The following is a 21,187-nucleotide window of genomic DNA, read 5'->3' as shown; positions in this document are numbered from 1 at the left end:
TGGCGGTAATGCCCCTTGATACGAGGGGTAAACTGCCAACAAAACACAAGACGAAAAATATATATTGCTATGTACGTGTTGGATTAATGGATAAAAAAAACAAAATCTAGTTGTGGTGGTGGGGCGATTTAAAAAAAAAAAAAAAAAAAAACATCCAATGATTATGCCATAGATGGAAGAAGAGATGAGAACTTGAAACTGAAACCACTGCAATGAAAAACAATGAACTACTACACCGGAAGCACTCTCTCTTTACACCGGAAGCACTCTCTCTTGACCTATGTGGGACTTGTCGTTCTTTCGTTTTCCTTCTCCCAACTTCAAAGTATTTTCATCGGGTAAGTACTGAAGTAAGAATTTGGTGGACCAAAACGTCCGATCTTACAGCTTAGTGGAAGTCGTTTGGTTTAATGTTGAAGCTTTGCAGGCTAACGTAACTTCGCTTTGTTTAGCTTAGCTCGCTAGCCAAGACACGTGAACGCATTTCGATTGCTTTGACTTTATGCCACTTGTAAATTTTGTTTTAAAGGGCGGGGGATATGGATGGAAGAAACGAGACTTTCCGAAACAATGAACCACTTTTGAGACAGTTGCCCTAAATTAAATCACTGTTTCGAGGTGTTTGACACACTGCAAGACCTCCATCGACTGGATAAACAGTGCATGTTTCATTTTTTAAACTAAAGTTGTCAAATTGCCTCATACATATCTTCAATAGAATTAAGTGGATGTCTTCTATTTCAACTGTGAGATCGTGTTGTCATTAAGTGTGATTTACACAAAGTTGACGTTTCAAAGGCTGTGTCATTGCTTTGTCTGTGAAGATGTGATCAAAGCAGTATTTGTGATAAACGACAGTGCTAGTCTGTAAGTGGCTCGTCCTAGGTGTCGGAGAGTAACTGTATTAAGTTTTTTTTTAATATTACAATACAGTAAGCACAGGAATATTATTTATTGCATACTGTAAGGATTTCCAAAATCATAAGATGGATATAACTGAGCCGAATAAAAGAAAGGAAAGGTTGGTGAAATATTTTTTAATTAAGTATAATTTCTGGGGAGGGTTGTGGCGTATTTGTATCTATTCTAAATATCTAAACGCAGGGGTGAACGTGGCTAGAATTTCTTGCCGGAACTCCCAGACGTGAAGGTTGCCACTGAGCCAGAAATTTTGTTTATTTTATTTATTTATTTTTTTTTGGGGGGGGGGGGGCAAACCTCCAAAAACTACTGAAATGCAAATAAAAATGTTATGGCGCAGTTATTTCAATAGCATATACAAAAACTGATTTTCATTCAAAACTTAATTTTTTTTAATGATTTGCAAAATAAAAGTTAACAAAAACAGCAATAACCCCGACGTCCATCTCCTAATTTTTATTTTCCCCTCATTTCCTCACATACTAAATGGCAAATCTCAATTTGAACTTCTTAAGAACATAGGATGTATATTAAAATTGAAGTTAATGTAAACATTTACTTTAAAAAAAAATAAAAAATAAAGATATAAGTAACATACATTCAGGAAAATAAGTACAAATGACTTATATTATGCAGAGTGAAATGGAATATATTTTGAAGATCACGCAAACATTGACTTTTTTAAATCATAAGGAAATGAATGAGTAGCCTAACATAAATGAATATAAGTCCAAAGTGCACACTGGCATCTAAGATGTTCTGCACCGCCCCATCAGAGCAAATAAAACTAAATATGATAAATAAGCCTCCTTAACTCTTTCCTTGCTCTTAAAGAATTGATCCATTTTCTGTTGCATTGCCCTTTGTTGTTGCATCAATTCAACAAACCTTTTTTTTTTTTTTTTTTTTTTTGGCTGTTCCAGAAAACATGCACATTTGAACCAATCAGAGCTAACCATCTCTGCTGATCACATGTCAGTATGTCAGCCGATTGAACGGATAAATGAGTCCAGGCGTTTTGCTTTGCTGCGTGCATTCGGACATTGACGTGACTCATCATCGTCAGACTCTGATAACTGCAGCAAACGGGGAAACCTCCATGCCGTCCGTTGAATAAAATAAATAATACATATCGGTGGAAACGGATTATGTTACACAAGCACTTTTTAATGCTTGTTGTTAACATTTTTGGATGTAAATCTGATGTTGGTAGATTGTTTTCTTCTTGGAGATGAAATGCATGTGTGGCAGCTTAGAATTTTTTTTTTTTTTTTTTTGACATAGCGTTTTGGCAGTTGCTTTCATATTTTCAGAATTAAAGCACCGTGTACCGAAACAGCATTCCGGCCGTGAATCTTATACCGGAACTGCGTTCCTGACCGTTCTGGCCCACTTTCACCCGTCTAAACGTATGCCACTATCAAGTGTATAACAATGTGAATTAATTAAATGAAATTCAAGTGACAATGATATTCTCACTTCTGACTTGAAAATGAGCAAATGTTTGTAGCTCTCGGGAAAATTCCTTCTCTCAAAAAAAAACGCCGAATAACTGCGTTAGTCTGCCACATTTTATTGCGTTCGCACCGATTGAGCGGGCAGGCTCCCATCGAGTTTTCATTTTCCTGTGGAAACTGTGTGACTCGCTGACACATCTGTGACGTTCGAGGCCTGGTCAGCAGTGGTCACGTGACTTTTGGCGTGCTCGATGCCGTTTTCGGAACACTGCTTTGACACGCCTCTACTTCATTTGTTCGACTCAGATTCGAGCAGGAAGGCTCGAGCATCCCATCTCTAGTGGAGAGTCGCTTGGTTAACATTAGAGTAATTGCATTTAATTGTATGTGACGCTTTTCGAAAATGTCTTCAGGATGCGACAAAATAATCCTGACCGAAGGCGAACGCAATCAAAAACATCAAGCTGAAAAGGAGAGACGTGGAAATGAGATGAGGTGAGAAAATCCAGGCCACGAAGAGCAACTGTAAAAAGAAAATGAGGGTAAGGTCACAACATGAGTTGTTTTACTTTTTTTATGCAATATCAGACTTGCTTTTGACGCGTGATCAGTGATTGAGACTGTAGGATTAAATTCCAATAACTGACTTTCCATACAAAGCTCACAATAGCGATGATCTTATGAGGTTATATTGCTGACACTATTTTGAGTGAGCAATAATGGAAATTGAGCAAAAAAAACCTAGATTTCGAGCACAAAAAAAAATATTGAGGGAGCAGTTAGATTTTAAACGAGCAATCGTAGATATTGAGCAAAAAAAAAATCTACTCTGTGCCGCTCAGTTCCCCCCTCCTGCTCTCGCTCCGTATCTCGACTCCTCTATACCGCCAGCTCTCTGATTGGTTGGCTTCGTGACACGTTGGTGACGCATGTGCTCAACTCAGCGCGCAGAGAAAAGAAACCGACGAGCAGAGGAGTCAAGATTAGAGATGGGCGATACCAGTGATTTTGGATTCGATCCGATACCAAGTAATACCAAGGCCAAATATTGCGATCCCGATCCGATATCGAAACCGGAAGTTCATATTATATATAATATATATATATATATATATATATATACACAACCCTGCAGTGTTCTCAGCCATTCTGATGATATCAACTACATCAAGCACTCAAAAACTATTAAGTCTCTTTGTGTCAAATATGCTTTGCAATGGAAAACTGCTGCTTTTAATAACGAGCAAAGCAGTTTCCCTCAAACTCACAAACCAATCCATCAACAACAAACTCTGATTAGTCAGTCTCACTCTTTAACAATGACCCTTAAATTCATATGCACAGAACATTTCCCCGCTACACGTTGTATTTGATCAAATTTTAATCTACCTAAATTAAATATTTTTGATCTAATTAAAGAACGAATTAATAGCATGTTACTGCCCTCAAATGGTAGATCATTAAAAACAAATCCATTAATCAATAGTCACTTTCCGTTTTTGAATTTTATTTTACTAACACAATTTTCAGATTTTGAAAAAAAAAAAAAAAAAAATAGATGAATTAAAAAAAACATCTTGAAATAATTGAAACAGACCTTTAACAAAATAAAAATAAGTAGCAACAAAACATGAAACATAAATTCACAAGAAATAACAATAAATGAATAAGAAGGTTAAGTAAGAAATTAGGCGTGAGAGGGGCAGAGGAAAAGCATGCTGTTCGACACAGGATACGGACGTGAATGGGGGCGGGAGCACACACCGGTGCGCTGCTTATGTGTGTGCACTGCTTACGTACGTGTAGAATGCGAAAGGGAAAAGTAGTACAAAAAGTGTGCACAAAAATATACCCAAAAATTGACAAAGAAAATATAATACAGTGCTGCTCGAAAGTTTGTGAACCCCACAGCGATGGTCAGATTTTTTGTAAAAAAAACTAAAATAACCTTATTAAATGTTAAGTTATACCCAAATCCACAATACTGACATTCCAAATAATGGACTGAAACAAAAGAAATAGTTATATTGTCATTCTTTATTTAACAAAAGTGGTTGATTTAAGAAAAACTCAGATATCATGTGTGCAAAAGTATGTGAACCCCTTCAGTTAATAGGATATTGCGCCTCCTTTTGCAGAGATTACCTCAACCAAACGGTTTCTGTAGTGACTAATCAGCCTCTCACATCTACTTTGGGGGATTTTTGCCCATTCTTCCTTGCAGAACGCAGTCAGTTGAGAGAGGTTTGATGGGCGTCTGGCATGAACTGCTCGCTTCAGGTCCCGCCACAGCATTTCAATGGGATTTAGGTCAGGACTTTGACTGGGCCAGTCCAGAACACGAATCTTCTTCTTTTTCAGCCATTCCTTGGTTGTATTGCTGGAATGCTTTGGATCATTATCATGTTGCATGATCCACCTTCTGCCAAGCTTTAACTTCAAAACAGATGGCGTCAGGTTATGTTCTAGGATTTGACAATATTCCTCGGAATTCATGATTCCCTGGACTATGTGGAGTTGTCCAGGTCCTGAGGATGAAAAGCAAGCCCAGATCTTGACATTCCCACCTCCATGCTTCACTGTTGGGAGAAGGTTCTTTTGGTGGTATGCAGTGTTGACTTTTTGCCAGACATGGCGGTTTTGGTTGTGACCAAACAGTTCAATTTTGCACTTACATCAGTTGATGAAAACTCTTTTTAATTTAGTCTCGACAACACAACTGTTAAAAAAACAAATAAAAAACTACTGAATTGATTGATTAGGAAATCAGGTTGAAATAATAGAAAATTCCAAAATGTTGAGGGGGTTCACAAACTTTTGAGCAGCACTGTATATTAATTCCAGATATCGATACAGCACCTCCGCGACCCTCGTGAGGAAAAGCGGCATGGAAAATGAATGAATGAATGAATGATACTTTTGCTTAGCGATCGATACCTAAAATTTAACACGCTGGATCGAAATATCGATATTTTGGTATCGATCTGCCCATCCCTACAACTCAGCGTGCAGAGAAAAGAAACCGACGAGCAGAGGAGTCGAGATACGGAGCGAGAGCAGGAGGGGGGAATTAAGCGGAGTTGAGATACAGAGCGAGAGCAGGAGGGGGGAATTGAGCGGCACAGAGTAGATTTTTTTTTTTGCTCAATATTATTTTCTGTGCTCAAAATCTACGATTGCTCGCTTAAAATCTTTAACTGCTCGCTCAATATATTTTTTTGTGCTCGAAATCTAGTTTATTTTTGCTCAATTTCCATTATTGCTCGCTCAGAATAGTGTCAGCAATATAACCCCATATGATCTCACGATATGGCAATACAACAATTATCGATACATGGGACAGGAATAGGAGTGTGATTAAAATATCGAAATGGTGATATATCGTGATGCTTTGTATCCCAAAAGGTTAACGATATGCTCCTGCCAAGAATCGAGATATCGTTTTAAAAAGGTGTCAATGTTTTTAGAAAGAAAAAAAAAAGGGAACCAACAAGTTGCTACCAAAATCTTCCATCATATTTGTGCCTCAGGTAATGCTAAGGCTGCCATTGACGGTGCTCGACACCCAATCCATTTAGACTGGACATGTTCGTTCATTCGAAATAGGACTGCAGCTATCGATTATTTTTGTAGTGGATTAATCAATGAACTATTTAGTTGGAATAATAGAGTAATCGGATAAAAATTTAAAATACCTGAGATGAGCCTCACACAGTATAAAAAAAGAGGATCTATGTACAACAAAAGCTAGCTTAAATGCTATAAAATGCTAACGCTTTTTTACAATGCTCTTAACAAAGGGCTCAGACACATATTCCCACAAAAAATGGCTAAATATACCTTTAAACTAAATTATGAATGCATTCAAAAAAATCATTAGCTCAAACAAAAACTTAACAAAAGTTTATGTTGGTCTTAACAGGGAGCAGATGGATTCAGCCACGTGAAATGAAGTAGACTAGAGGGCCGTGTATCCACCCAAATCAATAAAAATAAATGCAAACACTTAAAAAAAAAAACATTACAACGCCACTTTAATTAAACGAATACTCAAAGCAGCAAAATTTTATTTGAATTAGGGCTGTCAAACGATTACAATTTTTAATCAAGTTAAGTAATTACAGCTTGAAAATTAATCGCAATCAAACCATCTATAAAATATGCCATATTTTTCTGTAAATTATTATTGGAATGCAAAAATAAGACACAAGATGGATATATACACATTCAACATACGGTACATAAGTACTGTATTTGTTTATTATAATAATAAATCAACAAGATGGCATTAACATTCTGTTAAAGCGATCAATGGATAGAAAAACTTGTATTTCTTAAAAGATAAATGTTAGTACAAGTTATAGAAATGTTATATTAAAACCCCTCAATGTTTTCGTTTTGATAACATTTGTAAAATTTGCTATCAAAAAATAAACTAGTGTCCCGCCATTGTTGAGGTCAATAATTACACAATGCTCATGGGTGCTTAAGCCCATAAAATCAGTCGCACTCAGGCGCCAGCAGAGGGCAACAAAACTCCAAAAAACACAAGTAACAAGTTGGCATTGCACTGTGCTGTCATTTTAATCTGTTTGAGTGGGGCATGTGCGTTAATTGCGTCAAATATTTTAACGTGATTAAAAAATTAATTACCGTCCGTTAACACGATAATTTTGATAGCCATAATTTAAATATTTTTTTCTAATCAAATACTCGAGTTAATCGATTAATTGTTGCACCACTAATTCAAAACCAGAGCATTTGCAGTCATTCTGTCCAATTTTCGGGGCATTTACAGGTCACTTGGTGTTCATTTACAGGTCATTTCCTGCTGAGTATGAGTCACTGCCTATAGACCCTACCCACGTGACGTCACAACTCCTTCCTCCTGACTGGTGCCGCCCACTTGTCCGTCAACACATCATGTTTCCCTGTTACGGCTACGTACATTCCTCCTATTTACGACGTGTTTTTCTGCTCGTTAACATTAATAATCAAAATGGTGAAGGCGTGTGTGGCGGTCGGTTGCAATAACAGAGAAGATAGACGGAGAAGACGGAGAGAATTGAAGTTCTACCGGATTCCGAGAGACCCGGAGAGAAGAGAGCGAGATGGGCTGCTGAAATTTGACGAGAAAACTGGGCTCCAAACGATTACCACAGATTATGTAGTAGTCATTTTATATCTGGTAAGATGCATTTAATATATATTTAGAGGGTTTTGGGCTGACAACCACAATTAAGATCATTGCTAGGCTAATCGCCGACAACATACACGTATGTATGTAGTGAGAGTGCTATCGCTAAACCATATCAACATTAAAAGCCCTAACTCCATTGACAAACGACATGAAGTACATTAGACTTGACAGTGGATGTTAGCAATAACAAAAGATTTTGAATTGAACATTTCGTAACTCACCTTTCCAAGCACAAGATAGATTCCTGCCGAATTTTCGTGGACGAGGACCTGTTTCACCCAACCAGCAACGAAGTATTTATAAGCCTCCAAGCTCTTAAAGTTTTTCAAACTTTCGTGAGAATAGGCTGATTTTGTGTGGACAAGATAGTTGTACAGTTCAGGGTAGCTAGCAGATGTCAGGCAAATACGGCGGAGACAGCGGGTCGAAAAACATCGATTTAGGCATCAAATATGGATCTGGCGAATGGATAAACTGAAGCTTTTCCACATAACGCCTTTTATGCAACGCATCAAGTGAGTTTACGGCATCCGAAAGCACCAGGTCTTTCATGAAATGCATTATAAATTGCTCGATCAATTGAGACCATTGATAATACAGACACAAAATGACGGACAAGTGGGCGGAACCATACAGCGAGCACGTGATTTTGTGACGTCGGTGGGTAGGGTCTATAGAGGATATATGTATATATTTTCCCTAAGTGGGAGCTTCCATGATCCTAATAAATGTAATAATAATTTTAAAAAATATATAATTATATTAATTATTTTATTAAATAAAATGCGCGTTGATACGACGCACATAAAGACAACTTCCATTTAAAAAATCGTTAGAGAGTTGTATGGACTTACAATCGGCTAGCTTGTTGTTTCTTGTTGTCTTGGAAAATTATACTTGGGTGACGGCGCTTCAAGTGTTCGTTTATAGCCGACGTGCTACCGTGGTATGCGAGCTCAGCTTAGCAAAGAGTGCACACAGTGTCACCCTCCATATTTTCCTTGAAATAATTCTAGGCTCTGGTTATTCTGGTCGTCTTTTTTGGCTTTATGCCGCTTTCGCGTGTAACCATCTCTGCCCTTTTTTTGAAATTGGAGGTGTTTTCAACTCCTCACCGGCGATTCACTTGGCTCGTTGTCGTCGGTTCGTCTGGGTTCGTCCGATTTCCTCCTCGGGAAGCTAGTCAACTCGGCGGTTACCCGGCCCGCGCACTTTTCCAACTCGCCGATCTCGCTCCCTCTCTCTCGCTCGCCCACTTTCTTCCTCTCTGCTCGATCTGACAACGCCGGTCACACTGAAATAACAGCGGCTCCCTTGGGGTGCCAGTAACAACCGCTTGTATCGCGAGCGCCTGCCATTCTAAACTTTATCTGCATGTAATTTTGTTTTTAACCCGTCATTACCCGTCGACGGCATGTTTTGCCCGTCGACGCATTTACGTCATCGATGACGTCGACAACGTCGACTAGTCGGGACAGCTCTAAATCGTTGTATCGCAATATCGTCAGATCATCGTTATTTTGAGCTTTGTATCGCAAATCGTACCGTATCGTGAGGTAACAAGAAGTTCCCACTCCTAGTCAGGAAATCATTCAAGGATATTCTACAAAGAAAAAACAAGCTGTTTTCATCCTTCTGTGAAATTCAGAGTTCATCACAAGTAGACATCCAATCCATTTGAACTGGGAAGGTGGCAGTTTCTTTCATTCGCTGGCATCACTCACACTTCAAACGGAATGGACGTCTATGGCCATTAAAGTGCGTACGACACGAGAAAAAAAGTCTTAAATAGGATTATTATGTGAATTAGAATCATATTTTGAGATGATTCGAGTCATTCGACTATATGCAACAATTTAGCAAAGCCCAGATGACGAGAAATTAGTCTTTTAATCTGCCGGTTAGCCACGCCTACCATTATAGGGCTCTAGCGTCCCCAACAGGTGGATGACATCAGCGGGTGACAGGGCTCATCGATTTTACTATTCAGCCCATTGAGGGGGAATTATTCACAACGAGGAAAACACGACGAAGAGAGACGCAAAATGTCATTGTTTCAGTCTCTCTACTCCAATATTTTTACAGGATGTTCTTTTTATCCAAGTATTTTTCCCCAATTGCTAAATAATTGGCATGGTCATGACAAATAACAGTCTTGTGCTAAATGGAATATTAAATGATAAAAATGCATTTATTCAAGACGACATGGCAAAATTACTCAATAATGGTCAAAACTAACGACTTCACCTTTACTGTCGCACCTCCCGAACGATATTTTATGCCACTTAAACTGGGCTTATGTCATTTCCCTTCTCCGGCTTTGGAGAATGTAAACAAACCAAGAGGCGTGACAGCTAGCCGACATGCTAACCCGAACCAATGATGTTTCAAAGTCTTTGAAGCGGAAAATCACACATAACTAACCCGGATTATTTGACATAACGACTGGGTTGTAGACTGTCTTCGCCGATCGTCAAACCGCCCGGCGGAGAGCAATTTACAGCTAGTTCCTAGCTTCTACGGTCAGGGGAGCTCGCCGGGCAAGCAGCTTGACAATGACCGCTGCCAATCAATGACAATGACATGTCAATCCATGATCAAACATAAGTAGTCTTTTATTTAAAGAAAGTTTGTACTGTTGACTTTGTAATCGCTGTATTCGCGGCTATTTTTAACTCAAAGTTGCAATTTCTGATCGGTCGGAAACTTTGACAGAACACCGGGCACTTGAATGAAGAGGGGGATGAGCCGAGTATACTAGTATTGCTCTCCCGGCGGGGGGATATGCGACAAGTCGTTGACCGAGGGGACAAAGAGCATGTCACAAAATGCAGGCCGCCTACATATTAAAATGATCCCAGTATTTCACATAATACAAAACACGATGTTTACTCACGTCCTCGTAAGTCCCACGGTTCCACAGTAGTAGGGCTTGTTTTGGCCAATATCCACCAGTAAATGGGAACCTTTTGAAACCCCAAAAAGGCGCACACGCCTCTCCCTCCTACAACAGGATTTTTCTGCAGCCGTTTGGCTCGCGTGATGCAAAAAATAAACGTATTAATCCGCAAAATCAGCTGAATCCTTAGTCCTCATACAACAGCACGGCTGTACAGACGCTACTCACGTGACGTCACAGCCACGCCCCCGCGCCATGTTGTCCGTATACTCGTCATGTTAATGCATTAGCGCTTCGTAAATTCCTCCTATTATGGCGTGTTTTTCTGCTCGTTAACATTAATAATCAAAATGGTGAAGTCGTGTGTGGCGGTCGGTTGCAAAAACAGAGAAGATAGATGGAGAGACTTGAAGTTTTACCGTATTCCGAGAGACCCGGAGAGGAGACCGAGATTGACTGCTGCAATTCGACGAGAAAACTGGGCTCCAAACGACTACCACAGATTATGTAGTAGTCATTTTATATCTGGTAAGATGCATTTAATATATATTTAGAGGGTTTTGGGCTGACAACCACAATTAAGATCATTGCTAGGCTAATCGCCGACAACATACACTCAGACGTTGTGAATGAACTACCTGAAAATATATAATTATAAGGGGATAATCAGACAGTTGTCATACAATTAATTTACAATTTCACTATTGAGGTCAAAAGCCAAAAAATAAATTCAACTAGGGACAATCTGGAGTAGTGCTATCGCACTTCATATTTATTACATATTATATACGTATGTAGTGAGAGTGCTATCGCTAAACCATATAAACATTAAAAGCCCTAGCTCCATTGACAAATCACATGAAATACATTAGACTTGACAGTGGATGTTAGCAAGAACAAAAGATTTTGAAATGAAAATTTCGTAACTCACCTTCCCGAGCACAAGATAGATTCCTGCCGAATTTTCGTGTACGAGGACCTGTTTCACCCAACCAGCAACGTAGCATTTATAAGCCTCCAAGCTCTTAAAGATTTTCAAACTTTCGTGAGAATAGGCTGATTTTGTGTGGACAAGATAGTTGTAAATATCAGGGTAGCAGATGTCAGGCAGAGACGGTGAAGACAGCGGGTCGAAAAACATCGATTTAGGCATCAAATACGGATCTGGCGAATGGTTAAACTGAAGCTTTTCCACATAACGCCTTTTATGCAACGCATCCAATGAGTGTACAGCGTCAGATAACACCGGAGCTTCCATGAATTGCTCTATAACTTGCACGACTAATTGAAAACAATAAGTCTAAAAAATACGGACAAAATGGCGGCCGGATACAGCGACACGTCATTTTGTGACGTAGGTGAGTAGGGTCTATAGTGAAGAGGACTCCTTCCTCCGTACACGTCACAGCGCCCTCTTCCTCAACTCGAGACTGTTGCCGGAAGTCAGTCATTTTCATGGCGCGGGAATCAAAAAACTAAATAAATTTAGCGATCGCTTCCAAACACATCCAAACGGTCCATTTCATTCAGAAGCATAAAATACCGCGTGTATTATGGAATAAACATGCTTTTTCGTGTCACAGGCACTTTAATGGCAGCCAATGAGTTACCAATTTTACCTGTCATCATGGCATAGACTTTATATTGGATCTTGAAAGTGCCTATGACCGCAAAAAGCATGTTTTTTTTTTCATATTTTCCGTGGTATTTTATGCTTCTGAATGAAATGGACTGCTTGCATGTGTGTGGAAGCGATCCCTATATTTATTTAGTGTTTTTAATCCCGCGCCATGAAAATGAGTGACTTCCGGCTTCAGTCTCGAGTTGAGAAAGGGCTCTGTGACGTGTACGGTAGAAGAAGTCCTCTTCACTATCCAGCTGTACTGTTGTATGAGAAGGACTAAGGATTCAGCTGATTTTGCGGATTAATTCATTTATTTTTGGCATCACGCCAGCCATACGGCTGCAGAAAAATTTTGCCGCACCAAGGAGAGGCGTGTGAGCCTTTCTGGGGTTTCAAAAGGTTCCAATTCACCGGTGGTAGCATAGGAACGACGACCTGTAACTTGGTCGCCGCCGGGCGCGTTGCCGATGGGCGAACACAATCGACAACCCCGCCGCCGTGTGATATGATCAAGGGGTAGCTTTGTGTGATTTTTTTTTTTTTAATCTTTGCTTCGAAAAGGGAAAATAAGACTTTGAGACGTCACTTGGTTCGGGTTAGGACAGGGGTGGGCAAACCGGTCCTCGAGGACCGCAGTGGGTCCTGGTCTTTGTTCAAACTTATTCAGCACAGACAGTTTAGCCAATGAGGTATCAGTGGAAACAAGAAGCACCTGACTGAAATCTACTGATTGCACTTGTAAGAAACCGGATTGGTGAAATGCTGTCCTCATGATGGGTATGAACAAAATCCCACACCCACTGCGGCCCTTTGTGGAATAGTTTGCCCACCCCTGGGTTAGGATGTCGGCTAGCTGTCACGCCTCCTGGTTTGTCTACATTCTTCGAAGCCGGGGCAGGGAAATGACAAAAGCCGGACTAACGATGGTGGCATTTAATATCGTTCAGGAGGTGCGACAGCAAAGGTGAAGTCGACAGTTTTGACCGTCATGGAGTAATTTTGCCATGTAGTACTGAATAAATGCATTTTTAATATTTCATATTCCATTTAGCACAAGACTGCTATTTGTCATGACCATACCATTTATTTAGCATTTGGGGAAAAATACTTGGATAAAAAGAATATCCTGTCAAAATATTGGAGTAGAGACATTGAAACAATGACATTTTGCTGCTCTCTTCGTCGCATTTTCCTCGTTCTGAATAATTCCTCCTCAATGGGCCGTATTCTAAATCAGATGAAATCGTGACCCTGCCGACGTCATCCTCCATTTGGGGACGCTATAACGCTAGCGCGACAACGGCAGACGGGGCGAAACGGCAGATTAAAAGACTGATTTCTCGTCATCTGCTCTTTGCCAAATTGTTGTGTCTAGTCGAATCGTCTTAAAATATGATTCTAATTAACATTTAATTTTTTATTTTTTTTTATCCTGTCATACGTCTTTGTCCACTTAGGCAGAGGGTTCACTTAGTTTCCCCCCTTCTGTCATTGTTTGCATACTATCCTCATTAATATATGAAAGCCTTAAAATGTTTGGGTGGTTTTTGTTAAAGCAAACACTGTTTATTCATCTGTTTGATTTTGACAAAGATCAGATTACATTTGATTGTGATTTTGTGCAGAAATGTGGGAAATTCCAAAAGGTTCAGATACTTTTTCATACCACTGTACATTTTAAATAAATGCAAGTCATCAGCCGATCACATGTGCATTTGAGGGGGAAAAATGGACTGGCACATTCAGCAAGTGAAAAGAGGTTTGCTGCTGAACCCTTTACATTTTGGCTGCCAGTCTAAACAAGGCCTTGGTGTCGGTAAAAAAAAATAAACAACATGAAAATCATGGCAGGAGACTGAGCAAAGCTCGACTTTAGCAGATGACGTGATATTTTTCATTTTCCAGTATCCCGCAGAAGTCACTATTAAAGAGCTTCACCCTCAGAAGCGCGATCCACTCCACGTTAAACAGGAGGAGTCGGAGATTACGTACATTAAACAGCAGGAGGAGCCAGAGACCCCCAGTATTAAAGAAGAAGAACAGGAAGATGAAATCACTAAGTGTCCAATGACTGTCAGTGTGAAGAGTGAAGAAGACGAAGGTCCAAGCAAAGAGAGTGGGGAAGCAAAACCTTCGAGCGACAGCTCATTTCAACACCTGACACCAAAAGGAGAGGGCCGATTGACCTCTGACGGTTTGTTAGCGCCGCTCTCAGAGAGTGACGACGTGACTTCACACTCTTCTGATTTTAACACTGACGAGGAAGATGAGGAATTTGACCAAGATGCTTCAGAATTCTTAAACAAGTCCTCATTGAAAAGCAGCACAAAAGTGGTTGGGAAACCTTTTACCTGCTCACTTTGTGATAAAACATATTCTCTGAAACATCACTTAAAAAGACACATGCTTACACACACTGGGGAGAAGCCTTTCGCTTGCTCATTTTGCGATAAAAGATTCATTGTGAAAAAAGATTTAAACGATCACATAAGAACACACACTGGAGAGAAGCCTTTCGCTTGCTCATTCTGCGATAAAAGATTCGTCAGGAAAACACATTTAAACGATCACACTGCAGTACACACTGGAGAGAAGCCTTTTCCCTGCTCAGTTTGCCATAAAAGATTCTCTCGGCAAGAACTACTAAACCGTCACTTTAAAACACACACTGGAGAGAAGCCTTTTCAATGCACATCTTGTGGTAGAGCATTCACTTTTAAGGGATGTTTAAAGAGACACACACTCACACACACTGAAGAGAAGCCTTTTGTCTGCACAAGTTGTGGTAAAAGATTCATCGCGAAAGAAGTTTTTATAAACCACACAAGAACACACAGTGGAGAGAAGCCTTTTGCCTGCTCTCGCTGCGATAAAAGATTTTGTAAGAAGCATGATTTAACAATACACACGCGTACACACACTGGAGAGAAGCCTTTTGCCTGCTCTCGCTGCGATAAAAGATTTTGTACGAACCATGATTTAACAAGACACACACGTACACACACTGGAGAGAAGCCTTTTGCCTGCTCCCGCTGCGATAAAAGATTTTGTATGAAGCAAGCGTTAACAAGACACACACAAACACACACTGGAGAGAAGCCTTTTTCCTGTTCTCGTTGCTATAAAAGATTTTGTTCGAAGCAAGCGTTAACAAAACACACGCGTACGCACACCGGGTGAAAAGGCTTTTCTCTGCACACTTTGTGGTAAAAGATTTACAAGTAGCTGCTGAGGGATGCTGATCTTTTGTTATTGCTGTATCAGTTCGCATCCGCACATCATCTGAAACAATCACGTAAACTCGACCTTAGTATTCGACCACAATTGAAAACGCACAATAAACAGTACAAAAGGGGTTACAGTGGGGCAAATATTTAGTCAACCACTAATTGTGCCAGTTCTCCCACTTGAAAATATTTGCAAATCATGCTGGAAAATAAGTATTTGGTCAATACCAAAAGTTAATCTCAATACTTTGTTATGTACCCTTTGTTGGCAATAACGGAGGCCAAACGTTTTCTGTAACTCCTAACAAGCTTTTCACACACTGTTGCTGGTATTTTGGCCCATTCCTCCATGCAGCTCTCCTCTCAAGCAGTGATGTTTTGGGGCTGTCGTTGGGCAACACGGACTTTCAGCTCCCTCTACAGATTTTATATGGGGTTGCGATCTGGAGACTGGCTAGGCCACACCAGGACCTTGAAATATTTCTTACGAAGCCACTCCTGTGTTGCCCTGGCTGTGTGTTTGGGATCATTGTCATGCTGAAAGACCCAGACACGTCTCATCTTCAATGCTCTTGCTGATGGAAGGAAATTTTTACACAAAATCTCTCGATACATGGCCCCATTCATTCTTTCCTTTACACAGATCAGTCGTCCTGGTCCCTTTGCAGAAAAATGGCCCCAAAGCATGACGTTTCCACCCCCATGCTTCACAGTGGGTATGGTGTTCTTCAGATGCAATTGAGTATTCTTTCTCCTCCAAACACGAGAACCTGTGTTTCTACCAAAAAGTTCTATTTTGGTTTCATCTGACCATAATTCTCCTAGTCCTCTTCTGTATCATCCAAATGCTTTCTAGCAAACCGCAGACGGGACTGGACGTGTACTTTCTTCAGCAGGGGGACACGTCTGGCAGTGCAGGATTTGAGTCCCTGGCGCCGCATTGTGTTACTGGTAGTAGCCTTTGTTACTGTGGTCACAGCTCTGTGTAGGTCATTCACTAGGTCTCCCCGTGTGGTTCTGGGATTTTTGCTCCCCGTTCTTGTTATCATATTGACGCCTCGGGGTGAGATCTTGCATGGAGCCCCAGATCGAGGGAGATTATCAGTGGTCTTGTATATCTTCCATTTTCTAATAATTGCTCCCACAGTTGATTTCTTTGCACCAAGCGAAGAGTGAAGAGTTACAGAAAATGTTTGGCCTACGTTATTGCCAACAAAGGGTACATAACAAAGTACTGAGCTGGATGAAGATATTTTTATTGTCAATCTACTTCTATTGTTGTCAAAATTCTACATCCACAAATGTAAGTTCAGCAAGCTGTGACCATCTTTTTCTCATTTCCACAATGAAACGGTATGCTACATAAATCTGTTGAAAAAAATCAAAGAATAGGAAAGCGGAGAAAATAATTTATATTTGTGAACAGTTACGACTTTTTTGTGAATAGTTGATTATCGTATTATTCATCAAATTTTTTTCCCTCTGATATGTAATGTTTGGTATGTTTATACCCCCTGGCATATTTGTGTTTGTATTCTTTTGTTTTTTGGTTTGTATTAGTATTGTCTATATTGTTGTGTTTGTATTGTTGTTTATTTTGTTGTTGTTGTCAATAAAATAAATAAAACAAAGACATTGATATAACTTTCTGTGAAATTGACATGGAAAAAATTATTGCATTTATTTTTGAATGTAAAAACAAAACAGTTGGACTGCTTTTGAAATTTTTTTTCATGATTCAACTGGCCCCATAACTTGAATTGAAAAGACATTATTTGTAACTGCACTGATCCCACCGATAAGTTTTTTTGGTTGGTTTTTTTGTTTTTTTTTTGCGTTAATGAGTAGTAATTAATTTTTTTAATTAATCACGTTAAAATATTTGACGCAATGGCGTACCGCAAGCAACATGTCACTTCCGCTCATTAATATTCATGACATTAGCTACTGTTGCTAAGTAGGGACAAGCCACCGTTTGTCCCTAATAGGAAATGAATGGAAATCGTGTACGAAGGAGATGTTTACAGAGCTAAACCTACCAATTCTCTCCGAAAATGGTGTGCCTGGTGCCAAATTGACTGGCAAAGATGTGGAAGGACATAAAAATGTCCAATTAAAGAGATGGCTTGAATGTCAAAGGCTGAAAAAGTAAAAAAAAAAAAAAAAAACAATAAGCATAGCTTTAGCTTTTTTATCGACGCGACTGACAATGACATTCTCCTGTTTGAACAAGCTATCCCAAACCGTCAGCCCTGTCTTTCTTATATATCCTTTGGTTGTCCTACGTCTCTTACCGTTTTTGGGGGTAATTTAGTTAGCTTTGTGTAGCGATCGCAAATGCTACTCAGTGATGCCAACGAACACTTGTAATTTTTTCATTGATAACGCATCTTAATTCTATAATTTATTTTCACTTCCCCCTTACTAAAGTTGTTTTATATATATAACAGAAACGGTAACAGTGGCAGTCAGATACCATTGTAATTCTTTTCAGAAACGGTAACAGTGGCGGTCAGATACCATTGTAATTCTTTTCAAGTCAATCATGGTCAGACAGAAGCAGTACAGCACAACGTTAACGCTAAAAAAATAAGTTAAAAATATAAAAATGGCCTACCTCTTTGTCCTCTGAAAGACCATGCCAACCCAACATAATGTTTAATGCATATGAAATGTGAATGGATTCACCGAGCTGGTGTTAAAGTCCGCGCAAGTTGATTCAGTCTTTGCATTTTTTCCTCCCGAGTTTTTGGTTTCCGGAAACGAATGAAGAAAACATCCTTTATGTGTTGTAATGTCTAGAGTCGTTTCTACAAGTTCCAAAAAAGCAATGCGTGATCGGCAAGTTCGTTTTTGAAAGATTACCGGTGAAAAGTTTCACAAATTAAATTGTGTCTATGCGAGGGCGGGTCTATAATGTCCCACTTCGGCTTTACTTCCGCTTTATGATGCGACGTCACAGTCCTAAAATAGACCCTACCCACGTGACGTCACAACTCCTTCCTCCTGACTGGTGCCGCCCAATTGTCCGTCAACACATCATGTTTCCCTGTTACGGCTACGTACATTCCTCCTATTTACGACGTGTTTTTCTGCTCGTTAACATTAATAATTAAAATGGTGAAGGCGTGTGTGGCGGTCGGTTGCAATAACAGAGAAGATAGACGGAGAGACTTGAAGTTCTACCGGATTCCGAGAGACCCGGAGAGAAGAGAGCGAGATGGGCTGCTGCAATTCGACGAGAAAACTGGGCTCCAAACGATTACCACAGATTATGTAGTAGTCATTTTATATCTTGTAAGATGCATTTAATATATATTTAGAGGGTTTTGGGCTGACAACCACAATTAAGATCATTGCTAGGCTAATCGCCGACAACATACACGTATGTATGTAGTGAGAGTGCTATCGCTAAACCATATAAACATTAAAAGCCCTAACTCCATTGACAAACGACATGAAATACATTAGACTTGACAGTGGATGTTAGCAATAACAATAGATTTTGAATTGAAAATTTCGTAACTCACCTTTCCAAGCACAAGATAGATTCCTGCCGAATTTTCGTGGACGAGGACCTGTTTCACCCAACCAGCAACGAAGTATTTATAAGCCTCCAAGCTCTTTTTTCAAACTTTCGTGAGAAAAGGCTGATTTTGTGTGGACAAGATAGTTGTACAGTGCCTTGCAAAAGTATTCGGCCCCCTTGAACCTTGCAACATTTCGCCACATTTCAGGCTTCAAACATAAAGATATAAAATTTTAATTTTTTGTCAAGAATCAACAACAAGTGGGACACAATCGTGAAGTGGAACAAAATTTATTGGATAATTTAAACTTTTTTAACAAATAAAAAACTGAAAAGTGGGGCGTGCAATATTATTCGGCCCCCTTGCGTTAATACTTTGTAGCGCCACCTTTTGCTCCAATTACAGCTGCAAGTCGCTTGGGGTATGTTTCTATCAGTTTTGCATATCGAGAGACTGACATTCTTGCCCATTCTTCCTTGCAAAACAGCTCGAGCTCAGTGAGGTTGAATGGAGAGTGTTTGTGAACAGCAGTCTTCAGCTCTTTCCACAGATTCTCGATTGGATTCAGGTCTGGACTTTGACTTGGCCATTCTAACACATGGATACGTTTATTTTTGAACCATTCCATTGTAGATTTGGCTTTATGTTTTGGATCATTGTCCTGTTGGAAGATAAATCTCCGTCCCAGTCTCAGGTCTTGTGCAGATACCAACAGGTTTTCTTCCAGAATGTTCCTGTATTTGGCTGCATCCATCTTCCCGTCAATTTTAACCATCTTCCCTGTCCCTGCTGAAGAAAAGCAGGCCCAAACCATGATGCTGCCACCACCATGTTTGACAGTGGGGATGGTGTGTTCAGGGTGATGAGCTGTGTTGCTTTTACGCCAAACATATCGTTTTGCATTGTGGCCAAAAAGTTCAATTTTGGTTTCATCTGACCAGAGCACCTTCTTCCACATGTTTGGTGTGTCTCCCGGGTGGCTTGTGCCAAACTTTAAACGAGACTTTTTATGGATATCTTTGCGAAATGGCTTTCATCTTGCCACTCTTCCATAAAGGCCAGATTTGTGCAGTGTACGACTGATTGTTGTCCTATGGACAGACTCTCCCGCCTCAGCTGTAGATCTCTGCAGTTCATCCAGAGTGATCATGGGCCTCTTGGCTGCTTCTCTGATCAGTTTTCTCCTTGTTTGAGAAGGAAGTTTGGAAGGACGGCCGGGTCTTGGTAGATTTGCAGTGGTCTGATGCTCCTTCCATTTCAATATGATGGCTTGCACAGTGCTCTTTGAGATGTTTAAAGCTTGGGAAATCTTTTTGTATCCAAATCCGGCTTTAAACTTCTCCACAACAGTATCTCGGACCTGCCTGGTGTGTTCCTTGGTTTTCATAATGCTCTCTGCACTTTAAACAAAACCCTGAGACTATCACAGAGCAGGTGCATTTATACGGAGGCTTGATTACACACTGGTGGATTCTATTTATCATCATCGGTCATTTAGGACAACATTGGATCATTCAGAGATCCTCACTGAACTTCTGGAGTGAGTTTGCTGCACTGAAAGTAAAGGGGCCGAATAATATTGCACGCCCCACTTTTCAGTTTTTTATTTGTTAAAAAAGTTTAAATTATCCAATAAATGTTGTTCCACTTCACGATTGTGTCCCACTTGTTGTTGATTCTTGACAAAAAAATTAAATTTCATATCTTTATGTTTGAAGCCTGAAATGTGGCGAAAGGTTGCAAGATTCAAGGGGGCCGAATACTTTTGCAAGGCACTGTACATATCAGGGGAGCTAGCAGATGCCAGGCAAATACGGCGGAGACAGCGGGTCGAAAAACATCGATTTAGGCATCAAATATGGATCTGGCGAATGGATAAACTGAAGCTTTTCCACATAACGCCTTTTATGCAACGCATCAAGTGAGTTTACGGCATCCAAAAGCACCGGGTCTTCCATGAAATGCATTATAAATTGCTCGATCAATTGAGACCATTGATAATACAGACACAAAATGACGGACAAGGGGGCGGAACCATACAGCGAGCACGTGATTTTGTGACGTCGTTGGGTAGGGTCTATAGCCTGCGTGCGGTACGCCATTAACCCATAGACTGAATGACCCGTTCATGCGTTGCCTCAAACAGTTTACAATGACGCCGTTTTAGCACATTGAGACTGAAAAGGCAGAGAAATGCGAGTGTACACCGATAATAGTTTTAAATATTTAAAAAATTGTATAATTCTTCATGCTAGGTTTTTTAATTCACAAACAAAAGTTCACAAAAAAACACCTATATGCGATTTTTCCAGTCAGAAATAGATTATAC

At 40.0% G+C, this 21,187-nt stretch overlaps 1 protein-coding gene across 4 annotated transcripts; it reads left to right on the top strand.

Moving 5' to 3' along the window:
• The first annotated feature begins 182 nt into the window (after window positions 1-182).
• LOC130931894 (oocyte zinc finger protein XlCOF6.1-like) lies at window positions 183-18,078 on the top strand. Of its 4 annotated transcripts, none has more exons than XM_057861126.1 (4): window positions 183-338; window positions 2,792-2,920; window positions 7,199-7,566; window positions 14,007-18,078. In XM_057861126.1, exons 3-4 carry the CDS (start codon window positions 7,378-7,380, stop codon window positions 15,279-15,281), a joined length of 1,464 nt encoding a protein of 487 aa, XP_057717109.1. In that variant the 5' UTR covers window positions 183-338; window positions 2,792-2,920; window positions 7,199-7,377; the 3' UTR covers window positions 15,282-18,078. The 4 variants fall into 4 exon arrangements, with proteins under 4 accessions (XP_057717109.1, XP_057717289.1, XP_057717199.1 ...); XM_057861216.1 differs by lacking the exon at window positions 183-338 and adding an exon at window positions 349-1,021; XM_057861306.1 differs by lacking the exon at window positions 7,199-7,566 and having other exon boundaries at window positions 185-338.
• The last annotated feature ends 3,109 nt before the right edge of the window (window positions 18,079-21,187 follow it).

This window comes from Corythoichthys intestinalis, chromosome 1 (assembly GCF_030265065.1).
Source record: "Corythoichthys intestinalis isolate RoL2023-P3 chromosome 1, ASM3026506v1, whole genome shotgun sequence".
NCBI lineage: Eukaryota > Metazoa > Chordata > Actinopteri > Syngnathiformes > Syngnathidae > Corythoichthys > Corythoichthys intestinalis.
The sequence above is the reverse complement of the archived record's forward strand: the minus strand, read 5'-3'. Positions and strand labels throughout refer to the sequence as shown.

What these genes read in the sequence shown, in the direction of transcription:
- LOC130931894 (XM_057861126.1), top strand. Translation starts at nt 7,378, where the DNA reads ATGGTGAAGGCGTGTGTGGCGGTCGGTTGCAATAACAGAGAAGATAGA. An exon ending in TAGTAGTCATTTTATATCTG is followed by an intron (nt 7,567 to 14,006) that starts GTAAGATGCATT and finishes TTCATTTTCCAG; the next exon opens with TATCCCGCAGAAGTCACTAT.